Genomic DNA, 22,050 nt, shown 5'->3' on the forward strand with positions numbered 1-22,050 from the left:
AATGAGTTTCAGTCATTTGTGGCAAAACAAAAAATGCTTTTCTCCTACAAATTTAAACGGATGTCCTGAAAATCCAATGAATTGCTAAACCTAGACATTGAGAATATTTTCATAAAATTCTAAACACCGTATTATTATATTTCAAAAATCATAACAAAAAAAATCAGTAATTTGGCGAAAGAGATAGGAGAGTCCACATGTCAAGTTCGGTTAATGTGGGCCCAACCGTCTCCGAAATCCGGGCGTTCATCCAGACAGACGGAAATGGCTATATTGATTCCTCTCGTCATGTTGATTAATAATATGCACACTTTATGGGGTCGGAGATGTTTCCTTCTCCCTGTTATATACATTGCACTAATCTAATAATTATACCCTTTTTACCCTTTGGATACAAGGGAAATTAATGAAGGCATACATACTTTTGAGTGCTCACTTATTTTATAATTAACTCACGTTTTTTCGAGCGTAAGTCAATGTGAGTGAAACATTATTAAACGCTAAGAGGCATAGAAACACAATTACAATTAAGAAATGCATACTTTTAGGTGTCAATTTCCGGTGTGCCTGACTCTGCCAGACGAAAGCCCTAAATTAACATTATAAATCGCTTAAGCTTACCTGTTTGAACTTTGAATATTTCAAATAGTTTGAATTACACTTTTGAATTGGAAAACATTTTTTATGTACAGTTATTTATAAAACAAACTTTAATACCGAAAATGGTGAAGGACATTCAGAAGTCGAATTCCACCTATAATGTTCTATTCTAGCCGTAATATTCAGAACGATTTTGCATGATTCGATTGAATACCGTTTTGCCAATTTAGTAAAATTGTTTTCTCACTTCAATGATACTTATTACCATTTACTTGAAGCAAAAATTATGCTGTTGTCCTTTTTTTAAATTGTTAACCAGTCGTCAGGAACAGATCATCATTTGTGTAACAAATTGTGAGTGGTAATAAAAAACAAAAATGAGGTTCGCAGACTTCAAAATATTATTAAAAGCGCCTTTGCAGCCAAAGCTTACCCGAAACCTATCCTATCCTTTGATAAATTGAGTTGCACACTTGAGGAGAAACTTCGCATCCGGTTAACTTTTCGTTGGCTGTCTAGTTTGGATTTTGTCACTTCATTATATTTTTCATCGTCGAATATTGAACGTTACTCACAAATTTTCTGTTTGCTCGCGTACTTTATTTTTGATTTGTTGATAGAGCTCGATTTTTGGGTGCGGTGCTATTGGCATTATCTTCACTTTTGGGACAAAATTAATTGTGTTCGAAATTCAGACCGTGTGGTATTCCTAAGTCCGGAACATGGCCAGCTCCAATGCAACCGATTGGGATGAGCCGCTGCCCTCGTCGCCGTCCAGCGTGGAGGAAGAGCAGGATCCCGATGAGTGCAGCCCAAAGAATCGGAAGCGCCGCCAGGAGGAGAACATTGCCATGCTGCAGTCGTATGTGAGACGGATGGCCTACCAGCCGTCTTTGCCGCCCAGGACCAAGCCCTATGACGTAGCTCTGGCACGGCCCAAAAAGCACATCCTCATGGATAACTACGAGCAGTTCAAGGACATTTACGACCCCAAGCTGCGAGCGAAGCGCATCAAACGCATGCTCGGCAAATACAATGCCATCACCACAGAGTGAGTAACTCCCATCTCCAATCCTGTCTAGAATTCGCCAGCCATTATTGCCGCCGACTTGCAGACAACTCGAGCAAATACTGAAGCTAAATAAGACCAAGGAGAGGCGCAAGGAGAACTTCCTCAAGCGGAAACAGGAGCTCTACTACAGTATGCTGACGAAGCTGGAGCGGCAGTGTCGCACCCAATACCTGAACGTGCTGATCAAGAAGTTCAGCAAATTCATAGCCCATCTGGCGACCACAATGCGAATTCCTCCCCAGCTCGTCGATCCTTATGCTCGGATGCAGCGTGGCATTTTCTGCAACATCCTGTTGGCCATCGGTGTCCAGCCCACCACCCAGTCAGCCATCTACTACACCAGCCAGGATGCCATCGAGTACGATGTCTGCCATCGCCTCGCACATGCCCTTCTCAGTCTGATCATCAAGGGCCTGGACACGGCAGCCACTTCGAAGGCGAGCGAAATTGCGACTCCCGTCGAAATGGACTTCGAGATGGATAACTATATTAAGGATCGTCTGATGTGCGCTGCCGAGAAGAAAATTATGACCGAGCGCCGGCGCAGCCACAAAAAGAAATGCAAATCCAATTTGAATTGCAACGCCTTCCAGAGATGCGAGGGCTTCGATTGCCTGGGTTGGGAAAGACAATAGGACCAGTTATCTTGTAATTCCAGATATGGCATTCAATTTATAATAAATATCAATTTTTTTATTTTTTTATTTGCCTGGACTCTTTGCTATTCTATAGAACGTCCATTGCTGGATATTACAATAATTTTTTTCCACCTTTATCTAACAATGTGATGGAATCTTTCCACTACCCGACCTCTGAAGACAAGAATCCCCAACAATGCAATTAATTTCTTTTCTTTATATTTTATTTTATGTCGATAAACACATAGGTATACAAGAACGTTATAATGAAGCTAAACAAGCCTGAATTGGAAAACTCTAATCAAATTACAATTATGTCCAATTAACGCCTCCGACCAGCTATGCCCCGATTCACAGTCCATTGAAGTCAGAGGCGTAACAGACACAACCATCAAACAGATGAGCTGATCGGGGTAATCAGGAAGAAGAAAATATTAACTCTGCTCACAGCTTAGATCGTACGTGTCTTTGCCTTTAAAAATAATGTTACACTATTTGAAAGTTCCCTTGAATACGGATTTCATTGTTCGATTAAGGTCAGATATGTCCCGATTCATTTTATTACAATTTGTTTAATTATTTATTTAATGACTTTTTGCCATTTTGGGGAGAGCTCCGACAGTCTGGCGTTTTCCCAAGAGGCGAGTGTGCGTCCTGAATTGCTTGTAATACTAGGACTTCCACTATTATGCAACTATTTTAGGTAATTTCTTCTCGAGCTTATTAATCGATTAAAGCTGCATTGGCTTCCTATTGTAGCTTTTATTTAAATACAATTATTTTCGCAGCAATTTTTTTACACATTTGCATTCAGAACAATCATGCCCGCATAATTAATTAACTAAAACTGTAATTTGGCATTAATATTTAAATTGATTTCACTGCACGCCCGTTAGTTTAAAGCGTTTTTTATTCGCCATTTAAATATGTGCATACAATTAATTTAGTGCGCAAATAAAATATTTTAGCGCAGATTAAAACAGTATCTCCAAATGCCCCTCCATCCCCCCGATGGAGGCTCAACCTGCGGACGCTTTGTTACCAGCCTAAGTCTAATGCTTCATTATTTCAAATTTTTAGAAGCCAAAAAATTAAGCATTACTTTCAACTTAGAATTTATATTTGTGTGGTCTCTATATGAAGAAGGAAATTATGACAGACCCTACAATATTTGAAATATGTATACCCTCTATCCAAAGGATAAAAGAGTATACTAGTTTAGTGTGTACGTATGTAGAAGGAGGCGTAGCAGACCCAACACAGTATACAAGTGTATATTCTTCAGCAGTACGACAAGACGCGTCGATGTCCGTCTGGATGAACCCAAGGATCTCGAAAAGTGTAGAAGCTGGAATAATCAAACTTGGTATTTATATTAACTTAAGCGATATGCTTGATGGCTTAACAAAATTAGCCCATAAATGTATAACTGCATATCCCAGTATTCGCATACTTTTAGTGCTATTATAAATAATATGTGTTTCAGAGCAGAGTTTTTTCTTCAAAAGAGTCCTCCATATATAGCTAATAACTCTACTATCTATTAAATACTACAATAATAATTAGACTCTCAAAATTAGCCTATAACTGAGTGTATCCCACTATTCACATATTTTTAATGATATTATAATAATATGTGTTTCAGAGAAGAGTCTCTTATTCTAAAGAGTCCTCCATATATAGCTAATAACTCTATAGCTGAGTGTATCCCAGTATTCCCATATTTTTAGTGCTATTATAATAATATAATTAATGAATAGACTATTTACAAATTTCATTCATTTCAATACAAACTCGAACATGAACTTAACGCAACGCCCATTTGTACAATAATGATATTTTTGGATGTATTTCTAAGCATTAGGACTATGGAAGTGGCTCCTGATTGTACTAAAAGGCATAAAAGTAAAGAGATTTCCTGACAATTATACGAGCACTATATATCCATTCATAGCCTCGTCCTTAAACTGAGCAATATATCTGAACAATCAGCAGAGTATTTGTGTATGGAAACCTTTTAAGTGACGACAATTGGAATTTTCTTTAATTGCATGTGAAGGGGAATGTATGGGAATTGAAGAGTGGGTGAGTGGGTGAGTGGGTGAGTGGGCGAGTGGGAGGGAGGCGGAAAGAGGGAGCTGTTCGATGGCTAAAGGAAATCTAATTGCCGCTGGGACTAAGTGAGAACGTCACAAATTGTTATTAAATTAATCAATGCAAATTGAAAGAGACAACATGGCAGAAAACAAACCATCCACAGGAGACTCGAGAGCCGAACTGTACGGTGCAGGAGGGCCTTCAAGACGTCACACACACATATATGCACGTAAATAGGTGTTGACAGCACAGGGCGTGTGTGTGTGTGTGTGTGTGTGTGTGTGTGTGTGTGTGTGTGTGTGTGTGTGTGTGTGTGTGTGCGGGCATACAAGTTAGACTGCTTTTGTCTGTGTGTGTTGATTGTTGTGTGGCAACTCAAAAACAACAACAAAATGAATAGGAGTAGTGGGACGGTGTATGAAAAAATCAAAAACTTTATGAACTAAGCGCTGGAAAATTTAATTATGATGCAGCAGGCCAGCGGATGGTGAGGTAGGGGGGTGGGGGAGGCTGAAAATAAAACGATGCAGGTGAAGAGGCAGAACGAGTGGCCAAAGACATAACGAGGCATGCGGCATGTAGAATGTAGATAGGTCTGTCTGTCGGACAGTCACGTCATTGCACAAAGCAAGCAAAGTTTCGCAAAATATGGCACAAGCATTTCCCAAAATTGTTTTTGCCGTTTCTCTGCTCTTCTCCTTCTCTTTTTTTTTTGTCTAATTTAATATCACTTGCCTTCGTCCTGCTGCCCCTTGGCTGCCTCAGTTGCTTCAGCTCTTACAACAAGGCTGCCTTACTCGCAACCTCATATGCCATATGCCGTATACCATTACTCGAGTCTTGTTTCCCCTGCACACTCGTACTCGCTCTCGCACTCGTATGTGTGTCATCCTCCGCTCTAGCTGCTTGTCCAAATTTTGTCAAGCATCAATTAAACGTTAAAAGCTTTTGCACAAACTACTGCCTTAGTGCAGGCGATGGCAGGTGGGAGGAAATCCGAGCTGAAGCAGGAAGGCCGGAGAGCAAGCTTCGAACGGGACACAGCAAACACTCAACAGCCAATAGACAACAGCAAGAACAAGAACAGGAACAAGAACAGGAAGAAGAACAATAACGAGAACACGAGCATGGCAAGCATGCAAATGAAGTATCCCTTGATGTGGCAAGCCGGGCAATATAATGTAATGTGGATGCGGCCACGAAGATCAGTGAACACCAAAGATATCCTTAATTAAACTTTTTATCAGCATTTGTCTGTTTGTCCGTTTGTCCGTTTGTTCTTCTGTCCGTCTGTATGAACTTCGAGAACTTTTCAACCACCATAGCTAGCCACAAGAAACTTGTGGTGTAGACTTGTCTTACCAATAGGCAGTGCAAGTTTTTTGAAAACCATACCCAGCTTCATTATTTTATATAGTCAGGCGTAAGAACGATCTTATTACCAAAAACTTGTTTGCTTATGAAGATATTTTGAGTAGTTTGGAAAATATTATCAGCTTAGGAATGGTTGCTACAACAAAGTTTATTTTAGTTAAAGCGCTGAGTTTGTGCCAGATATAAGTCTTTATATCGAAATAAATTCACAACATCTATCATCAAAAGAAATGCACATTTAAGAAAAGGGCCCAGACAGTCAGACTATTTTACTTATTCCAGAATTAAATAATTTTAATACAAAGTTGTTGTCAGAAGCAGGAACTTTTAAGTGTGTGAATCTATTTGTTCAATAGTCTAGCAACCAAACAAGGCAGAAAAGATGAATAGGTTAGCTAGTTGAGAAAACAGTTTTAGAAAAAAAACTTGGAGTGGCTGCACTGTAAAAAGGCTCGCGCTGGCTCCCATCGGAAATGATCTTCAAGACTATTGCTTCTTCTTCTTCTTCTTCAGTAATACCTCATATTCGCAACGATCAGTGAATGCGATTGTGTTGCATTATGGTTGCAGCCATTAACTTCGCATTACAACGGCCCAAATCGGGTCTCGCCCCCCGCATATACCGCCCGACCATACCTTGCACACACACACACACACACACGTAGATATTTCTTGGCGTACGGCATGCCAACATCTATGCAAATGACATTTTAAATTACCCCTAATGAACGAAAATGTGCCAGCCCCCCTCCCCCAGTCCACCCAGTCCCCACTAGTGCCGCACGCCCGCTCAAGTCACCACATTATGAATATTATGGCAAGGAAAAACGCACAAAAAGACCAACAAGAACAGCAACAACAATAAGCTTGGATAGCAAACTTTTGGTCTGTCTTGTGGGAAACAGCACATCCCGCTACCCCTGCAGCAAACCCCCTGCACTCCACCCGCCAATGCAAACAATACTCTTCATTTTGCCTCTTTTCCAACATAACGATAATGACTTTTGTTGTGTTGGCAAAATAAAAGCATATACATACTATATAGTAGAACTGAGAGCGAGAAGAGGGAAAAATACTAAGCGCGAAAAAAATGTAAATAGCAGTCGTTGACATCGCTCTCTGATGACACATTGTCTAAAAATAACCGCATTCAAGTAGCGGGGAAAACAACTTTAAAGTTTTAACCAATACTCGTACCAGTAGGAACGGGTGGAAAAAATCCCCGAAGTCTGACAGCAGTTGGTAGTTGGTGGTGGCTGGAGAAGAAGACACATATTTTTTGCATAGGCAACTCTTAAAAATAAATAAATCTTGGCCACAGAAGGCGGCCAACAGCAGCGCGGACCGAGGACCGGCGCGTCCTTCGCGTCTTCCTACCTTTGTGCGCCAACGCCCGCTTCGTTAGTTGCCAGAGCGCCCGCGGTTTGCCAACCAACTTATTGCATTCTGCAGTTTTAACATGATAATAACCGCTATGGTGACCTGGACCGCCTGCGACTACTCTGACAACAACAACAACAACAACAACTACAAGTCACCTCCACCCCATGCCCATCCTTGTTGATGGCTCTTCCTTTCGTTTGCACTCGCCTTCGTATTGGTTAAATGCAAATGCCTTCCCTATATCCGTACACCAGCGTGAAGGGCATAACAGCTCCGAGGTGGTGTTGGAAACGTCTCTGATCCCACACTATACTCGTACAAGTATGTGTTGCTGATCGTTAATTATGCACACTTCTTCAGCTTTAAATGGTTGCTTTCTACACTCTCTCGCCATCGATGACATTAGTTCTGTTTTCAGAGACGTTCAGTCAATGAAGAGGCCCCCAAAGCACCATTCGATCGAACTATTAGACCTTTTCACATTTTCAATTTCGATCGAATTTGCGGTTTCCACATTTTGTCTCGCGCAAGATAAAACTGAAATAGAATTCAATAAATTCGATTAAATACTGAACAATGTAATTTATAGTATAGCCAAATTCGAATCGAGAACATTATACTGAGTATTCTCCGATATCCAAAATGCTAAACAGGTTTCTTAATCTGACTCAAAGACATCCAAAGAATAAAATGATTCTATAATGTGTCAATTTGTCTGTCATTAGCGATGAATTCATTTGATTTGGTTTTTGGAAAAGGCAAAGCTTAGATTCTGTTCTTAATGTAGATAATATTGAGGTGTGAATTATATTTATAATATTTTGCAATTTGTAAAGCAAATGTGTTGATCCTGGCTAAGCATTCAACTAACATATGAATAGTTATTCTAATGTGTATCTATATAACATTTAACTTATTCATTGAGAAGATATGGAAGAAAAATCATATAATCTTTACCAATTTGTACCAACTTCTAATTTATTCAGATTATCTTTTTTTTTTGAAAATATCGAAAAATCTTATTTTTTTAAACGAATTATTGACGATCGCTCATTTTATTGTAAATAATTGTTCTGACTATAGAGTTTTTGGTGTTTCCTTTTTGGAAAATTTAGTAAGTAAGTTAGTTTCATTTGAAAATAGTAATAGTCTTTTATCATTTCAATAGCTACAACTACTTTATTAATATCTCTTTCCTTATTTTACAAATGTCAGCCAAAATGTTTTGTTAGATCGATTGCAGGCCTCACACATAAGTATAGGGGGAAAGGGTCTGTTATGTTCGGCGTGCCGGAGAGAAGATTTCTGTTTGGTTTTGTCTTGTTGCTCCGTTCTTTCTGCTTCTGTTTTGTTCCTTAGCGCGAAATTCGAATTTTTTATAGAAATTTATGGGCAGCAACTGCAACAACTTAGGCACGGCCTCGTTCTTCTGCGTCGGCCCTGCGGCATTTCTCATTTTCTTGTGGCCATCGTGCTACCATGCCACCAACGTTCTGGCTGCGCCTTTTGGGCAGAGTGAGGAAGAGATTTTGGCAAAAGTGATATATGATATGGATTTGGGAATTCGTTTGGTGTCTGTGAATTGCAAAATGCGCCTCTGCTACACATAAAACTAAAGCGTTCTGGCTAAATGCAATTGACGTACCGCTACCCACTTTCCCCATTTATGTATAGTATATGGACCGAATTAGTAGTGTCAATATTGAAGTACGAGCAATTTAGTTGACTCTGAAAAAGGCACAACATTGTTAACAGCAAAGAAAGCAAGAAATATGTCCAACAGTGTGCGCTTCTTTAAAACATTTTCTATTATTTCTAATTAATTTAAATGCAATTTTACTCGGTTAGGCAGAAAAGTAACTATTCTTATATATTGAAGAAAATCCACAAGAATTTCCACTAAGAAAGGCCAGAAAACTCACTATAAATGGTTAGAAATCCAGATAAAAAAGAAGAAGAAGTAGAATATGCTAGAAAATGGATACAATATCGGTACAAATGGGTAGAAAATGGATAGAATATCCTCCAATGCCTAGAATAACTGCTAGAAAATCCACTAAAAATCGATAGAAAATCCGCTTTAAATAGTTATGTAATCCGCCATCACTGTTTTCGTTACAAAAAAGGTTGCCGATCCAGCATTTAAAACCCTCGCATAAGATGTTTCACTTCGAAAAGTGAATAGTTTGTATTTAAACATACAGGCAACATTTGTTTCCTAATCTGAAGAAGAGTGATGGAACGTTGCTTGCTTTTATGTTCATCATACAACATGTGCACTGTAGGAAAAGCATATTTACCAAATCGCTTCAACTGTTTCTAGCGGTGGGAGAGAGAGTCCCCGTCCCCCCTTTCGCACAATATCCACTCCCTATGCTCATAGCTGTTGCGGTGTCTGTATTCGTTTGGTTTTTGGCGCTTGTTTAGTTTCCGGCGTGCGGTTTTCGTGGTTCACGGTTGGATCATTTACATTTTGTTTTTTCTGAAAAAATGCGCGAATATTTTCATTTTCATTAAAGCGATTTCGTTTTTAGTCAGTTTGTACGCAACTTATACACACACACACACACACACACACACACACACATACATACTATAGCTATCTATTTGTGTGCGTTCCATGACTTTTTGTTAGCTTAAAAATATTTCATATAGTACACACTTATACAAGTATGTGCAAATAGTAGTAGTAGTAGAAGTATGTGGAGAAATGCACATACTGGTATGTACATATTGGGTTTGTGTATTTGGCTCTGTTTTATCAGTCGTGTCGGATTTTAATTAAATTAATTTAAATACTTTTTTGACATTAATATCATGTGGCTTTTCGTGTTAGCGCACAGATTTGCATTCGGCGTGAAATATTAGGCAGTCATTTGAGGCTAATTAGTAATAATCGGCTCAGATGTGTGCTGCCACAAGAGCATAGTAGAGAGAACAATTAAATTATAGTGTGTACATTTTCGTGATGAAACTAAAAAGCTGCGAATAAACCTATTACAGGCGCCAATATATTCAAGAAAAACTGTGTGACATGAAGGCAGCATAAAAATATCTTTGACAGCTACTTCTTAGCCATATAACCAAATCCAATAAATTCCAAGCTACTTATATATAATTACACCCCATGTTCTTAGAGAAATTATCAAAGATCGCATGCCACGAAATATATCCCATTTGAAAACATAACAAACATTAAGGCATTACCATATAGTCTCGGCTGAAAAGAATGGCAAAAACCCAAACAAGAGCAGAGGTTAAGGAAAATTGGAAAATTGTCCCGAAAATTGGATATAGGAGATGGTGAATAAGATAGTATTGTACTCGATATTATAGTTTTAGAAAAATATAGCTAATTTCAAATCACTTTATAGTGGCAATATCGAATTTAGAATTGTCTTTTATTGCAGCACAATTATTTTCAATTTACTTACGATTCTCTGTTTTAATGGAAAGTCTTAAAAAACATGTAATTTAATTTTTGGTAATACGCAAATATTAGATCCATAGAATCAAAATAATAATTTAGTCTTGCAGAATTTCAGTAAACAAAAATGTTACTTTTTATCCTTATTGCAATGCCTGACGAAAATGTAGCTGGAAAGTATGCTATACTTTTTGTTTATACCCAAGGAAATACACTGAGACTAATTCTGCATGTCGTTTGCCATCTAATTCCAATTAAAGCACAATTTCTATAACCGTTGGTAAATAGGCAAGATCATTTATAAAAAAAAATACCTGCACTAGACTTACACACATTTGTAATTCCTGATCAAGTTACAGCACATATAAATAACAAGAATGCTAAAGTCGAGCGAGCTCAACTCTTAAATACCCTGTACCTCCTACCAAAAGAAAACAAGAAAGGAATGCTAAAGTCGAGCAGGCTCAACTCTTAAATACCCTGTACCACCCCACAAAAAAGTAATTAAATTAATTAATTAATTTAATTAAATTAATTAACTAAATTAATTTAATTAATTAACTAAATATTAACTAATTAAATATAAAATATTCCATGCATGCATACATACATTTACAATTACATCAGAATCGTGTCTATGCGTGTTTGTGTACTTGTACATATGTATGTATGTGTGCATTGAGCCTGGTTATATGGCTATAACTTTCTTTCCGATCATTCTATCATAATGAGACTTGGTATACGGTTATATAATTACTAACCTAATGTGACTACCAAATTTTAGTTCAAAATTCCAAGAATTACGGGAGTTATAGAAAATCGTTAATAGGGGGGGAGTGGGGGGGTGGATCAGAAAAAATGAACAAACTCGTCCTTTCTCGGTCTCAGGAGAATCTGTATACCAAGTTTGGTTATTCTAGCTCTTATACTTTCGGAGATCCTTGCGTTCATACAGACAGACAGACGGACAGACAGACGGACAGACAGACGGACAGACAGACGGACAGACAGACGGACAGACAGACGGACAGACGGACAGACGGACAGACGGACATGGCTATATCGACTCGGCTTGTCATGCTGATCAAGAATATATATACTTTGTGGGGTCTACCAACCCTCCTTCTGTGTGTTCCATGTGCACTCGCACTAAACTAATATACCCTTGTACCCTTTGGGTACAGGGTATAAAAATTCTTTATATTGCAAAGACAATTTCGGATGCTGGGTGGAAGAGATTTGTTGTTTCCTTAAATGTTAAAGCTAAATAAAATTGTCGTATGTTTAATTCAATACCGGCTTGATTCGACGACTGTGCAGGAAAACAGGTACGCGGCTTTGCAAATTACAGCCCAGACCAATTTATTTAAGACAATACAAATGCAACATAGATCTGAAATAATTTCTATATTTTACACCAATTTTTTCTAAGACGCTTCATTTTGAATTTTTCAAATTGCATTTCAGAACCCATCCCATAAAAGCCCTTAATTAACTACGTTCCAAATCAATCCACTTGAGATAATTCAAATACAAGATAGATCTGAAATAATTTATTATTAGTTATCTAGATTTTATACCAGTTTTTACAAATACGCTTCAGTTTCGGCAAATAAATGGCGTTTTTTCTGGCTCCAATCGAAGGCGTATGAAGGCTGTTCAAACAAAAAGAGCGATAATTGCAAAATGTTGCTCTCCTCTCGCGACTAACACAACAGCCACTGGGAGGCATTGCTTTCCTCAAAGTAATCCTTCAATGACGTGGCGAAGTTTTGAGGAGAGAGTGTGGATGCTTCCACCAGCTGGAAAAGAGCAGTCGTGTGCATTTTTCGACCCACTTAAGTTTGTTTTGCGAATTTGTTGCAAATCAAAAAGGAGCTACAAGATATTATTCTCTCCACTTCTCTCCACCGTTGTTTGTTAGTGAAAGTTCACGGAGTCTCATTTAGGGAAATTTCAATTTGCCGCCTGCTGTCTGCCGCAATCCGAGTACCGTACACAAAAATAGCTCGAAATTCCCAGTGGTCATTACTCAATTTGTGTAATTTTAGCAGGCTACGAGGACAACAAAAACAAGGATAGCAAGGACAGCAACAGCAACCAAATAAGGAGATGGCACGTAGCAACGAGAATGACAACGAGAACGTAGACGAGGGCGAGGGCGAGGACGAGGACGAGGGCGAGGACGATGATGATGGCAACGTCATGTCAAGTATCCTGCTGTCAATGTCGCCGTTAACCACATTTAGTGTTGTGTAATGCCTGCTGGCAGTGTTGCTAATTTCTTAACCCTTACCTGCATGCTGGGTCTTTTCTCCTCTCCACTCACACACGCGCAATGTGCGCGGCATACTTGTGCGCTCTTCGACTTTGTCTTACAAAAACTTGCGGTCCAACTTCTCACTTGAGCCACATGGAAAACTATGCCAAGTAACTGTGCTCTGTCGGCTGTGTCGGCTCGGTTGAGGCTGCCGCGTCGTCTTGAGTGGCGTTGTGCCGCAAGAACTCAACTCGCCATAACAGCGGTGGCAAAGTTGCAAGCGGGCCGGGCCAGGCCGGGCCAGCACTGCAAAGGAGCTGCAGCGAAATTTCTGAACAACTGCAAAAATGATGGAGGGATGGGCAGGCAGGCAAGCAGGCAGGCATTGGCGCCACCACCTCCGACATTCGAGGATGGTGCTGTGGTGGTGCTGTGCCGCGTTTTGAATGAGTAAATTTTGTGAAATACAAGTTTATAAATAAAAATTTGTAGCATACTTTCGGCAAATACTTTGCCTTTGCCACCGCCTCTACTCATCATCAGAAGCATCATCAGCATCATCATAGTCGTCGTTGTCGTCGTTAGCAACACTATCATCATTATACCGCACTGAGCTGTTGGGATGTGGCTGTTGTTGTTGTTGTTGTTGTTGCTATTGTTGTAGTTGCTGCTGCTTCTACTCCTACATTGCAGCACTTTGTTTGCAAAGTTTTTCGTTTTCATTTTGCTCTTGCAACATTTTTGAATAAAACAAGCTGCACTGCATTTTTTGCACGTTTTTAATAATTTTCTTTGTTTTTCTTGGTAGCCTGAAGTCGGCTCAGTGCTTCTTCCTATTTAGCAACATTTCGGGTGCATTATTTTTAAAGCTTTTAAGTCTAGATACATATACACACTCTCTCTCCTCCTCACTACTCAAAATTCCATACGAAATAGAATTAAACTTTTCAGTCCAAACAATTTTATAGTTGAGATCAGCATCAGCTAGGGGAGGATATTTAATCTTTATTATTTATTTATATTTTAAGTATACATATGCATACTATACATTGTATTGTATTTCAACTAGCTTAGGCTTCCATATTGGTAGCAGAATACTACTTGTAGTTTAATAAATTCTAAAAACACTAAACACTATAAAAAGATTATTTTTAAAAGAGAAGGTTATCAATTAATCCTTTACCTACTTATGATTTTGCTCGCATTTAATATTAGTAAAGTAATAATATGATTATTTTTTTTTTATTTATTTATTTATTATTAGTTCCTAGTGCGACAATAAAGATTCTTATAAATTCATGCACTAGTCAATGTTTAATGTTTAATGATGGTATATTCCTGGAGTAATGTTCACTTGGGATCGGTAAGGTGACAGGAATGGACTTGGATCCTGTTTTTGGAGTAGGTGTCCAAAAGTGAGAGCAGTGTGTCCGAGACGAAGTCGGGTAACAACTCGCAGTGGCATCCTTTTGCCTTCTGGTGGGTAAGTAGTATATAATTCACTTGGGTTCTTTTTTTTTTGATTTCTGATTGGTATTTTACTGCAAGAAATATTTAAAAGCCTTCAGCTGTGTATATGGCCTGTAGATGGATAGACCATAGTCTATTTTTGAAAACATAAGTGCCTCCGTGATATTGCGATATCGAATCTAAAAAGTGAATATATACTATAGTAAAAAAAAGGTCTCCATTTTAAAAGTTAAATTGATTTATTATTCAATTACTATTATTAAGTTATAAGAAAACAGCTGGTATCGAGCTAAGAGTTGTGGGCACCTGAAACAACGTTCGATAACGTACTACGTGGAATGTTTGTGCAGCAATTTCGTCTCGAATGGACAAGCATTTACTTGAGATCCTCTGTTCCTCTGTGTGGGAGCAGCGGTCCAATTTGGAGCAATGCATTGCCTCTCACATAATATTTTTCTATCGGCTGCAGCAGTTTTTGCCACATTTCCAACTTTGGCTTTGGCATATGGGCTTTGGCTTCAACTTTGTGTTAGCAGCGTTTCGTTGGCGGTAAAATAGACAAGAAAATCCGTTAGCAGGAAAGCAGCAAAGCAGCAAAGCAACGAGGCAGACAGCCATCTAGCCGTAACTCTCAGTGCAATAAGTCGGGCAAATAATGTGAAGCAGCAACATACACACACACACCCACACACACAGCTGAGGTTACATGAGTATGTGTGTTTATGTGCTTTCTCCATATGCTCATTCGTTCGAGGCCGGGCAGGGCCCGGGCAGGGATTTCCAGCTCAGGTTCCGTCTACTTCTTTATCTCTCCACCTCTTGTTCGTCGTTGCATTAAGTTGGATTTGGGCATTGCATTCAAATAAAATATCAAATTTTGCCGCCACGTGTTAGAGTTAGCGGCAGCACGACTTTTGCAATTTCAATTCCAAATCAGCGGCAAGAACAAAACCACCAACTGCAACAATAACAAAAGCAAGAACAACAACAGCAACAACATCCAAATAAACGAATGGGAAATGAAACTTTGCGCAAAAAGCAGACCCAGAAGTTGGCCAGAAAAAGAAAGTTCCCATTACAAAAAATAATATAAATAAAACTACAAGTATACACACACATGTACTATACATACTTATATGGAGTGCTGTGGCAACTTTTCTAATATTATTTCAAACTGTACACAATCCATAACAACATTTTTATGAGCTGCGAAAAAATAAAAGTAAAGTTGCTAGTTGCATTGAAAAGGAAAATTAAATTGGCCAAAAATATTCTACACCATGGTCATACAACCGCTCGAATATATCCACTTAGAAGCTGTATTTAGTTATATTTTTTAACTCTCAGAAAAATGGGAAGCTCTTAACACATTTTTAATATTGTTTTCAATTGGTCTTTAATTCCAAGATTCTATGATGTATAGACTTTGTTAGATCAAACGAATCGATAAATATAACTAGAGAACGGGTTCAGGAAATGCCCAACTACTTATAAGACCTATCTAAGTCCACCCTTATAAATGAAATGCTCCAATAAACAAAGTTTAGGCAATTATTAAGTTTTTTTGTAAATTGTTGCTTTATTTAAGATTTGTCCTAGAAGGACATATATAGAATCAGTTGATATGCCTTGCATCTTGGCAAGTAAAAAATAATAAGAAATATTATTATTAATCTTTTTTAATGTAAAACTTTAATTATACAGTTATTATTTACAATAACTTAAACATATAAAGTATAAAAAAGTACAAGGACGTAGGCAGGGGGCACTATTTTGCCTTAAAATAGATCTGAGTTGGATTTGTTGAAGTTTTTTCATTGATCATATGCATAAGTTATTTTTTAAATGCATCGCGCATTATTTAATCAAAATTGGTAAAAGCTGCCTATGCCCTTGGAAAAGTAGAAATACAGCTTAAACTAGGAGTTTAGTCTTATTTCATTATTTATACTTTATATAAATCTATTAGCAAGATCGGCGGGGTGTGACCTTCTTCTTCCTCTTCTTCGCCGTTTCAGCAGTTCTTCAAACACAACTTAGCTGAATAATAGAGAAATGAATTGAAAGCAAATTGTATTTGTCCTGCATTTGTTATTGATAGCTAGTTGTTAGCAATCGACAGCTATAACTGCAAATTGCGCTGTGAATACATTAAGCTCGTATTCTCCAACACTAATTAATGCCTAAATGCACCTCCAACACTGGCCTTTCCGGTTAGCCAGTCAGAGTCTTGGACTTGAATTATGTGTTTTGAGCCCAAAACCAACACCACTACGGCTACACTACAAATCTTTGCTGTAAGCACAAATGTTGCAACTCGCATATATACCCAAATATATATAGAGTGTATGTGTGTGTGTGTGTGCGTTTCAGTGGGTGTAGGAAGTGCAGCAAATATTTTATATCGAAGCACTTTCAAATTGGTAACTGCATGCTTTATTTTTTGCAACCGCGCCCCACAAATTTATGTACGTGACTTCTCCCCCACTCACGCCCACTCACGCCCACTCACGCCCCCCTCACGCAAGCCCCCAATATGCGTGTGGAACATTGTTACATTGGTTTTCACATCTGTATGTACACCTTCTTTGAGCCAAAGAGCAAGCCTGATCTTATCATAGGATAGCTGCCACTGCCACTAACTGCAAGCTGACTGTCGCTATAATTTTCCAAAAGGATTTACAATCCTAAAATTACTTCCTAAGCCATCCAAGCATATCGTCGCTTCGTACGCTGTAAGCTGAAGGAGAACTGAAGGAGGACTGGTGGGCTCTAGGTTTGCAGTTCTGGAGGTTTGGAGAGCAGCTGCCAACGGCGACTTTTGCGCGAGTCGCGCCTCTTCTTTTTCTCTAGTTCTCAACTAAGCACAAATCCGCACAGAGCTCTGCTTACATTACATTTTGGCTCGATAGCTAACTGGCTGGCTGGCTGGCTTGCTCAGTTCCTGCTTGGCTGGCTGGCTGACTGACTTATTTGTTCTTCGCTTCTTTCTACACATACCAGTGGTGTGGTCCAGAGTTTTTCCGGTTTTTCGACTTTTTGTATACGTACTTGTCATCCTTAGGCTTTGCCGTTGTTAAACTTGTACTACACGCCTCCAACTCTCTAGCAGCGACAGCGACAACAGCTGCCAGAATTCGAGGAGAATACTCGTGGAATGGCATTGGGCATGGGTGGGGTGGGGTTTGGGGGGTGGGGGGGCAGGCAAGCAGGCAGTCGACAGTACTAGTCTTAGTTGTCGTCTGTCGTCGTTGCCTTTTGAACTTTAATATACTGCAACATTCATGCGTACATGGCCACATTATACACACACACACACCCACACACACAGAGAGAGAGGCACACACACAGAGAGACACACACACAGAGAGAGACACGCACACAGAGAGACACACATGCGACAAACGACATCTCAATTTTACGAAGGCGTTGATATTGGCACACAAGCCCCACACAGAGGGTCTGAAAGACCGAAAGACAGGCAGACAGAGAGACAAACAGACAGACAGACAGACAGGCAGACAGAGAGACAAACAGACAGACAGACAGTCTGATAGACTGAAGCCGGCAAAGCGGCAAACAGCTTTACTTGCTAGTTGTAATAGCAGTAATGCCATTTATAATTTACTGTCGTCGATTTATAAATGAGCCTCAGCCATCAACGTTGTCTGCCAGACTGTTGGCCCGACTCTTGGCCCGACTGCCTTTGCCAGCACTACCACGCTTGAATGCGTCAAGAGCAGCTGTTTAGCATAATTTTAGGCTCATTTATGGCATTATCGTTGTGAGTGCAATTGCTTGAATATATATATACGAGCATAGTTGCTTATTAAATCGCTTCCCTTCAGAGCTGCCGATTGCATTTAGAATATGTTGATAACAAAAATGTGTTCTAGCTTCCAACAATTATTTCCTTACTAAGTATAAAGAGCTGCAAAATAAATAAATTCTCACAATAGGCAGCTACTTACCTCGCTAGCTAGCTAGTTACCATCAATCCCCATTCCCATTACCGCTCCCATTACTAATTTCTAAAGAAATGTTTTAGCAGCACAGAACAGACATTTTAACATTATTTATTTATAAGCGAACAGAGCAAACTTTCATGGCTCTTCCTTGTTTTCACGTGGAAGTCAGAGGCTACTTGTTGCCATATTTCAGAGGAAAAAGTAACAGGAATACGTAATAATTACAAATAAATGCAACTTTACTTTTCGTATCAAAATATATAACTTTTAATTTTCATATCAAAATATACATAACATTTAAGATTTTCGTATCAAAATATACATAAGATTTACGATTTTCGTATCAAAATATACATAACATTTGGGATTTTCGTATCAAAATATACATAATATTTAGGATTTTCATATCAAAATATATTTGCATAGGTAGCTTTCCCCTTCTGCGAATATCAAAACTCCGCACTGCTTAAAAAAGAGCTACAGTGCCGAAAAATGTGTATGGGCTGCCATCTGTCTTGGAAACATGGGCGCTGTTTCAGAACAACACCAACAAGAAGGCTGTTTATTTATTGAAATATTTTCGCCTTGAAATGTTTTTAACTTACTTGTCTGAAAAAGATGTTTCGAAGAGCGAATTGAAAATGGACTGCTAAAAATATATAAATATATAGACGAAATCGGGAAACTAGAGTTGCGTTCGTTCATACATATAACCTTCAGAATCAGTCCACTCTCACATTATCATAGGTATAGTCCAATCCGGGAATAAAAGTGAAAATTCTAAAAGCTGCAGAATTTTCACTCAGAGTTCTTCGGAGCACTTCGTAAACTTACATTCAGTGAGTTATCTCGAAAGGTGTATGGTTCAATCCGGGTACAGCGTCGCAGTCAAATCCTGTTTGTTCTTTTTTCTGTCTCTCTTTCTTCTTATAAAATTTCAGCATGTTTTTCTTGTAGATCCACGTGCGTAAATAGTGCTGCAGAAGAGCGCTTTTGTTAGGACTAGGACAGGTAGAAACGTTTGCTGCATACTTACAGGAGTGCCAATGGGTATACGGAAGGATAAATGAAAATACACTATAGTTACATTACATAACCTCTGAACGGGAACAAAATAACTAAATCAAACACTTTCCGCTTAATCCTAAGATTGGTTTCACTTCGCGCTTAAGCCGAAATAATAAAAAAAATAACAACCACTTTTTACTTAAGATTAGATTTTTTTTCGATTTGTTTTTTTATTTTTTTTTAATTTTTTTTTTTTTTTTTTTTTGCTTTTGTTGATGTGCTCAGTTCGAGCACTGATTTGAAACTGAATATTTTCTGAGGTTGGCGCAGGCATATCGAAATGTGAGTTTGACAATAGAAAGATCGGATTGCTGAGTCGAGCATTCGTGCTAAGTACAATGGGCCGAATCCAGAGATCTTCACATCAAAACATTTGAAGCACTATGGGGTACTCAGATATAATATCTATTCAAAATGTCTCATGATACAAACAGAATTAGATGATAAACTCGACTACAGTCGAGCAAGTCCAACAAAGAAGTGCCCTAACCGGGACAAACTTCCGACATTCTGTTATATAAGAGTATAAAGTACAAAGAATCCATTGCAATTGATTGATTGATCACTTGATTGAGGTTCCTCAAGCAATCGCAATTTCTACCCGCAGATGTTTTTGTAAACTTGCTCTTAAACATTTTCTCTTTCTCGAAGTTTGGTGATCCTAGATTTTGATTAAGTAGAGCTAAAAAGCCTCATATGAAGCATATACTTGTATGTATAAGTATTTAGTGTGAACCGCAATCCCCAAATTTTCCAAACTAATCACACTAATTACAAGCGCATCCTTTAAAATAGTTTTTAAATCCTTTACAGGCTTCTATAAGTTTCCAATTTCCATCGCTACTTAACTACCTTAACTTTTAAAATCCAAAGTAATTTGAATTCAAAACATGAATTTGTTTTATTTTCGCACCGAATTTTACAAATTAATGCCAGCGGCTCAAGTGTTCAAATTCCACTGAAGCCTTTATCCAATCACATACAGTCATTATATTTTCATTTCATCCCATTGCCTGCAATTTCATAAACATTACTGTACTCGTGAAAATTCGCTTCAGCGAACTCGCAACTCAATTTAGGTGTGAGAATAGTTTTGTTTTGGTTCTATTTTTGAAAGTTTGCCAAGGACAGTTATAGGAGTTAAAGAAAAGAGCATCACAATTGTTTAATGAATAAATTAAATTGATTTATTACGAGAAACACTTGTGTGAAACATACTTTAGTGGAAATTTAAATTGCTTATCACGTGTAGTAACAATTTCTCAAGCTATGGCCTCAAAATACAAACTAGGATAATGATAATTTTTCCAAACTCGAACCCTTGAAAGAGACCTCCAACCTACTTCTGGCAAAGATGGCTTGGAATTGAAAAAAAATATGTAAGTAAAAACAAATGAAAATGAAAATTTGCTGGTGGGACTTACACGATTGTCCTTCGAGTGAATTCCGCACAAAATCTGCCGCTAATCCTTGCCAGCGAATTGATCCTTCAACACATCCAGTAAGCGTATGGCTTAATAGCCAAATGTAGAGGCCAGACATTGTCTCCATTAGGCGCTGCAGGTTCAGCTGGCGATGCCATATGCTTGCCATTAACTATGCAGGGAGCATTGGCTGTATGGCTAATTGTGCTACATGGCGTATGCGTAATGAATATTTTATAATGCGCTGCCAGACAATCGCCAGTTGTGCCAACCTTGCCACAATAAATAACGTTGTTGTTGTTGCTGTTGTTGCTGCTCCGGAGTTTGTTTGTTTGTTGTACGAACAAAACACGAAACTTGTCAATGTTTAAAGTGAGGAGAGACAGACAACCACAAATTATACGCCGAGGGAACCATGCGAGCCACCACTGATTATATATGCTCCGATCTGATCTGAGACTGAAGTGGAATGGATGGGATTGGATGTGTGGTCCGTGTCAGTGCGTGATCCGTCAACTCGGTTCACTCACGCACGCTGAGGCGCAGAGTTTCCTGCACCACGAAGTTGACAAGCGTCACAGCAATGCCGTAGGATGTGGCACGCGCCAGAAACTAGCGGAGCAAATGCAGTTCTCATGTTGAACGATGTGCGTTGCATGTGCGTCGATCCGTCTACTTACCGCTCGCATCTTAGCCAAGTTGGCGCAAGTGTGCACTTTACACTTTCCTTCGAGTACTATATTGCCTGCAGCCTTCACTCTTGTGCGTGAAAGTGTTTTTGTGAGCTTGAAAATCGACAAATTATACCAACGATTTTTGTGGGGGGAGGGGAAAAAAGGGGAAAACCAAATAGAACGAGAAACACAAATAAGCAACTATTACTGATTACTTTTGACTACGAATGCGAAATGTAATATAAATATACTAGAAGTAGAGTATGACAGAAAACGAAAATAGTTGCTAGGCATACCTATTTATTTATTTCACCATTAATATACTTGCAACTTGATTCTGATAATCTGTAATCCTATCCTACTCTACTACTTGTTCCACTTGCTTGAATTTTATTTTTAAGTTCTACTACTTAATATATTGAATTCTTTTGTATATTTTAAAGTTTTTTTTTAAATTTCTTCTTGTTATTATTATTTTTACATTGTTCTTGTTCTTGCAACGTTAGTAGTTCTTTGTTAACTATAGTTAAATAAATAAATAATTGCTGGCGCAATGAGTCATCCTGAAGTAGTAGCTCTGCTCTACTCTGCTTAA

At 38.6% G+C, this 22,050-nt stretch overlaps 1 protein-coding gene and 2 long non-coding RNA genes across 4 annotated transcripts; 1 reads left to right on the forward strand and 2 right to left on the reverse strand.

Moving 5' to 3' along the window:
• Positions 1-1,175: 1,175 nt before the first annotated feature.
• LOC115629513 lies at positions 1,176-2,376 on the forward strand. The gene is made up of 2 exons (XM_030525995.1): positions 1,176-1,651; positions 1,716-2,376. Exons 1-2 carry the CDS (start codon positions 1,323-1,325, stop codon positions 2,305-2,307), a joined length of 921 nt encoding a protein of 306 aa, XP_030381855.1. The 5' UTR covers positions 1,176-1,322; the 3' UTR covers positions 2,308-2,376.
• A 16,226-nt stretch (positions 2,377-18,602) lies between these two features.
• On the reverse strand, positions 18,603-19,540 carry LOC115629526. Of its 2 annotated transcripts, none has more exons than XR_003995928.1 (4): positions 19,326-19,540; positions 19,124-19,266; positions 18,895-19,069; positions 18,603-18,819 (listed from the first exon to the last, which is right to left on the reverse strand). It is a non-coding gene; the product is annotated as an uncharacterized LOC115629526 (long non-coding RNA). The 2 variants fall into 2 exon arrangements; XR_003995929.1 differs by having other exon boundaries at positions 18,895-19,076.
• A 978-nt stretch (positions 19,541-20,518) lies between these two features.
• LOC115629525 lies at positions 20,519-21,636 on the reverse strand. The gene is made up of 3 exons (XR_003995927.1): positions 21,462-21,636; positions 20,782-21,393; positions 20,519-20,715 (listed from the first exon to the last, which is right to left on the reverse strand). It is a non-coding gene; the product is annotated as an uncharacterized LOC115629525 (long non-coding RNA).
• Between the last annotated feature and the right edge of the window lie 414 nt (positions 21,637-22,050).

The sequence above is a fragment of the Scaptodrosophila lebanonensis genome, unplaced genomic scaffold (genome assembly GCF_003285725.1).
Source record: "Scaptodrosophila lebanonensis strain 11010-0011.00,11010-0021.00 unplaced genomic scaffold, SlebRS2 tig00000155-arrow-arrow-pilon, whole genome shotgun sequence".
Lineage (NCBI taxonomy): Eukaryota > Metazoa > Arthropoda > Insecta > Diptera > Drosophilidae > Scaptodrosophila > Scaptodrosophila lebanonensis.